Genomic DNA, 5,286 nt, shown 5'->3' on the forward strand with positions numbered 1-5,286 from the left:
GCAGTAGCCAGTAGATGCTGCCTGTGCCTGTGCCTGTGCGGCTGTGCGTGCGAAAACCTGTACGTACTACATGGTCACACCACACCGCAGAGCAGGGAGCCTTTGCATCGCAAGGTCACTCGTGTCCCCTCCACGCAGCAGCTGTGTGTGTGTGTGCCGGTCGCCATAAGAGCTGGGGCTAGAGTGGGCGACCTGCCGCGACTGCGAGAACCTTGGACATGAGTTGAGAGGCCCTATCTTTTCATGTCCATGTCCATCTCCCCAGTGAGCGACAGATTGATTGATGTGTGATGCCTAACTAGCCGGTGGTGTTCAGATCCAGTCTTAGGGTTCACATCGAACGTACGATATTAATAAAAAAATAAATTACAAAATTCGTTTATAAACCCTGAGATTAATTTATTAAATTAATTAATTCATTGCTAGCCTATATTTTACTGTAGGCACTTTATTGTTAAATTATAAGGTAATTAAATTATGAACTAATTAAATTTAAAAGATTAAGTAAAATTAGTTATATTTTTAATCTATATTTAATAGTATACGATTGGGCGTAAAGTTTTGGCTGTAACATCGCCCTCGCCTTTGTGGCAAATCTCATCAGCAACAGAGACGGCTGGTGTGACACCTTGTGAAAACGCTCGCTCCGTCTCTCTCTCCTCCCTCCATATCTTTCCTTTGCCGCTTGCTGTCTCCCTCCCTCCTTCTCATCTCTCTCTCCAGTCTCCCTCCACCACCCTCGCTTCCTTTCTCCTCCTCCTCTCTCCCTCATCAGAGAGAAAGAGAGAAGAGAGGGGGGACGATACAACATACAAGGAATCGAGGCATGGAGCGGCGGAGGAAGGCAATGTGGCTGTACCCCAAGGTGGTCGGCTTCAACCCGCCGGAGAGGTGGGGCCACTCCGCCTGCTTCTTCGAAGGGGTTGTCTACGTCTTCGGGGTATGCATCTTTAATCAACCGGCGGCGGTTCTGTTTCATCCTCTTGATCCCGTCTTCTCCGACCACGTTTATTTTTTCTCTGAATTCTTGTGCAACTTTCTTTAATTTGATTGATACCTGTAATAATACTGGTTGCTGCGACGAACTAGTTCATCAGGAAGACGCATGCTCTGACCCCGCCTCTCCCGGCTGAGGGCAGGTTCTTTTCTTTTGGAGAAAAAGTTGTATCTTTTCTGGTGTTCGTCCTCTTGGAGCTGTGTTTTGTCCCGTTGCTCCTCCCACTGATGTAGCAACAAGTGAACAAGCAAAATGTTGTGCAGCTTTCACCAAAAGTGAGGGAGTCCTTGGTCCATGCTTGCTGTAAATATTCCTCCATAATGAAAAAGTAACAGCGGTAGCAAAGCAAAAGTAGCTTCGCCTTTCGTTGAATTATTACCTGCTGCAATCCAGTTTGCTGCTGCAATAGAATCTTGAGGCCTCACATCACATTTCATTTTATCCCAACAACTTGTTAATTCAGTGGTTTAGCGGCAAATGTACTGCAGCAGGACGGGGGTAGGACGAAGAGCGGGATGGGGAAAAAAAGAAGGAAGAAGAGAGCCTTTTCGCTCTTGTTTCTCTTTCCCCCGTCCGCTTGGGAGGGTTGCAGTTGGAGCATGCAGGACCACTCCGTCCCGCGTTTAAGCTTCCCCTACCTGATTGGTATGCTGCTGTGATGGTCAGTGGTCACGCAAAGAGAAAATGTTTAATGCCAGCAACACTGACTGACATCTTGGATCGGTGCTACTTTACTGCACCGACCCAGACGCTGTCCTCTCCTCTGCTCGACGATCCGATCCATGGAGGAACGAACTTACCAGTACACGACACATGGTTCCACTTGCACAGTGATCTTGATCAGAACGAACGAACAATCATTCTGCAATCTGTTTCTTTGTTCATGTGGTCACTTTTCTAAGGTGGTATATAGCAGTAATGGAGCACTAGTGATTCGTTGCTGTGTCGGAGTTGTACTGATGCGATTAATTCTTCGATGATCCCTCCAGGGATGCTGCGGCGGCCTGCACTTCAGCGACGTGCTCACGCTCAACGTGGAGACCATGGCGTGGAGCTCCCTGGCCACGACGGGGCAGCGCCCGGGCACGCGGGACAGCCACGGCGCCGCGCTGGTGGGCCACCGGATGCTCGTCTTCGGGGGCACCAACGGCGGCAAGAAGGTGAACGACCTGCACGTGCTGGACCTGCGCACCAGGGAGTGGACCCGCCCACAGTGCAAGGGCGCGCCGCCGTCGCCGCGGGAGAGCCACACCGTCACCGTCGTCGGGGGCGACCGCCTCGTCGTCTTCGGCGGGAGCGGGGAGGGGGAGGGCAACTACCTCAGCGACGTGCACGTGCTGGACGTGCCCACCATGACGTGGTCCACGCCGGAGGTCAAGGCCGCCGACCGCGCCCCGCCCGCACCCAGGGACAGCCACAGCGCCGTGGCCATCGGCAGCAGGCTCTTCGTCTTCGGCGGGGACTGCGGTGACCGGTACCACGGCGAGGTGGACGTGCTCGACGTCGACACCATGGCGTGGTCAAGGGTAAGCGCCATGTCCTTGTCATGTAGGGTGGCCAGTGGCCTGCCTTGGCTCAAATTTGACAGCTCTGCTAGATGCGCATGTTTCCGGTGTAGATTATTGATTGCCATTATCTTTCGCTTTCCAAATGTGACGGTGACTTGCTAGGTTACATCTCTCAGTCACAGAGTAACGAGGAGTACTCCTATAGGAGTATTCATCTGTTGATGCTGACTGCCATGATGCATGTTTAATTAAGGCCCCGTTTAGTTGCCAAAAAATTTTGCATAGTAACTGTCACATCGAATCTTGTGGCACATGCATGGAGTACTAAATGTAGATGAAAAAAAAAACTAATTACACAGTTAGTCGAGAAATCGCTGAGAGGAAAGTTTTTGAACCTAATTAGTCCATAATTAGACACTAATTACCAAATACAAACGAAATGCTACAGTGAGCCAAAATCCAAAAAATTTTTTTGATCTAAACGCACCCTAAGCAACTCCCCTTCTTTCACCTTGAAAAAAAAACATTCAGCCCGCACAAGAAATTTCTCATCCGAGTACTGTATCATCGTGTGTTGCTAACTTAACTTCAATGATTGTTCGCAGTTTCCGGTAAAGGGTGCGTCGCCTGGCGTCAGAGCTGGTCATGCAGCTATGAGTGTTGGGTCTAAGGTTAGCATCACCAGCTATTTGAAATAGAAGGAACAAATTTTGCGAGGAAATGCGTTTACTAGATCCTGAACAAAGCTGTCTGTGTAGGTCTATATTATTGGAGGAGTTGGTGACAAGCAATACTACAGCGATGTCTGGGTTCTTGATGTCACAAACCGTTCATGGAGTCAGCTTGAGGTATGCGGGCAGCAACCGCAGGGAAGGTTTTCTCATACCGCAGTAGTCATGGATACTGACATTGCAATATATGGAGGGTAAGTTTGCAGGGACAGATTTTTGTTTCTGGTAGATACGAGATTATCAAATCTCAAAAATTATAGTTGGTTAACAATTTTGTATACCTTGGAAAATTTACAGATGTGGTGAAGATGAGCGTCCCCTGAATGAGCTTCTCATTCTGCAATTGGGCTCTGAGCATCCAAATGGCCGGTACAACATTTCAATGTGCAAGGTTCTTAGCAACCATTGGAGCCAAGAGAAGAGGAAATTTCTCAGATCAGAAACTGTAAGTAGCCTAATTTACCTTGAGTACTTTTGATCTTAATTTGTTACACAAACACCAGTACGACTCATCATGAGACAACATGGCAGAAAGATGCTAGTTTGAGCAATGGAGAAATGGTTCAGAAACCTCGAGAAGCAGAAATCGAGCAAAGAAATCCGTTCCTGCGTGGCCTAGGTAAGTGAATGGAAAATAATGAAAAGCAAAACAAGGCTTTCTATTCTGCCGATGCTATATTTGTGACACATGTATGTATTGTTACATTGTCGGTATCTTCAGAGAATGGCCGTGCGAAACGAAGGAAAACCGGTGAAGTTCGCCCAAACGAGCCTGAGTCAGAGCAAGAGGAGCACTCACTGTCTCTTTCCCAACATTCCTCGCCGTCGCAGTCAGATCAAGAGCAGAATGGAGCTCACAAACTTTCGGCCTCTCCCAACACATCGATTTCAGCCCTGCAACCATTTGTTCGTCTCAAGGCTAATGGCGCTCTGAGGGCTCCTGGACCCGGAGGCATTTCCTCAAGGGCTCTGAAGACGGACCAGTTTCTCCGCACCATCGCACCACAGCATCGGCAGGAAGTGCAGTTCCTTTCCTCCGACCATAAGCCTCAGCCCCGGCCTCCTGGCCCACCCCTTGTATGCCACTCTCACACACTAATTCATTCATCGGAACAATGTTCATTGTCGATCATGCTTCTTAATGGTTACTGCTTCGCATCTGCAGATTGGCGCAGAGGTTCATGGGACGATCGATGGAGCTTTCGATTCTGGGTACCTCATGACCGCCGTCGTGAATGGGCAGCTCTTCAGAGGCGTTCTATTTGCTCCTGTAAGCAATCCATCCGGAAACAAAATTATAGATGATATCAGGGCTCCATACTTGGTGTGTTGTTGATGTTTCTTGCCTTTGGCTTTCCCCTCAGGGACCTGGAGTTACAGCTCCGAGACCGACGGTTCATCACCAGATCCTGACGAGCTCAGCCGTGCCTCCCCAGCAACGGCCACTGCTGGCGCACGCCATCCCTGTCCACGCCCGGCCGGTGCCACAGGCGACGGGCTTCGTGCTGCCCGACTGTGCCCACCACGCGCGGCAAGGGTTCCCGGCAAAGGCCGTCAAGTCCGAGCCCGAGCGAGGTAGTAGCGACCTGCACGATGTCGTGCTCACGCTGGGAGGGCCTGGAGGGGGCAAGTGAGCCCCTCAGCCCCTCACGGAAGGCCTCAAGAACGGTCGACGTCCTGCTGGCCTACTGCTGCTGTTTGACATTCTGGTTGAGGAAAAAAAAAACTAGCAGCTTTTCTGTAATTTTCCCGGGTGATTCTAGGGTTCTTTAATCTGTGACTTTTACATATATGAATATAGTGTTAGCTTGATGCAGCTAGTGTTATGAGCAGTTGCCAGCTAGTGTTATGAGCAGTTGCCATTTGGTGTCCGTCGTGACTCGTGAGCTTCTTGGACTCTTGGACATGTTAGTATTTTCTGATGGCTCTACACGAATCGGCTTCTGCCCTTATGGAAACGGGCTTGCTATCGCCTGGACACCCGTGTCTGCAACCATTTCGCACATCCACGTGGGCCCGTGCCGCCCCAAACATCACCAACGTCGTGAAA

The 5,286-nt window shown here is 49.9% G+C and overlaps 1 protein-coding gene across 1 annotated transcript; it reads left to right on the forward strand.

The window, feature by feature from the left end:
• The first annotated feature begins 704 nt into the window (after positions 1 to 704).
• LOC136458160 (uncharacterized) lies at positions 705 to 5,068 on the forward strand. The gene is made up of 9 exons (XM_066458147.1): positions 705 to 940; positions 1,987 to 2,523; positions 3,111 to 3,176; positions 3,264 to 3,430; positions 3,534 to 3,681; positions 3,768 to 3,855; positions 3,958 to 4,313; positions 4,402 to 4,506; positions 4,601 to 5,068. Exons 1-9 carry the CDS (start codon positions 827 to 829, stop codon positions 4,868 to 4,870), a joined length of 1,851 nt encoding a protein of 616 aa, XP_066314244.1. The 5' UTR covers positions 705 to 826; the 3' UTR covers positions 4,871 to 5,068.
• The last annotated feature ends 218 nt before the right edge of the window (positions 5,069 to 5,286 follow it).

Source organism: Miscanthus floridulus, chromosome 6 (genome assembly GCF_019320115.1).
Source record: "Miscanthus floridulus cultivar M001 chromosome 6, ASM1932011v1, whole genome shotgun sequence".
Lineage (NCBI taxonomy): Eukaryota > Viridiplantae > Streptophyta > Magnoliopsida > Poales > Poaceae > Miscanthus > Miscanthus floridulus.

What these genes read in the sequence shown, in the direction of transcription:
- LOC136458160 (XM_066458147.1), top strand. Translation starts at nt 827, where the DNA reads ATGGAGCGGCGGAGGAAGGCAATGTGGCTGTACCCCAAGGTGGTCGGC. An exon ending in ACACCATGGCGTGGTCAAGG is followed by an intron (nt 2,524 to 3,110) that starts GTAAGCGCCATG and finishes GATTGTTCGCAG; the next exon opens with TTTCCGGTAAAGGGTGCGTC. An exon ending in AATTTCTCAGATCAGAAACT is followed by an intron (nt 3,682 to 3,767) that starts GTAAGTAGCCTA and finishes ACAACATGGCAG; the next exon opens with AAAGATGCTAGTTTGAGCAA.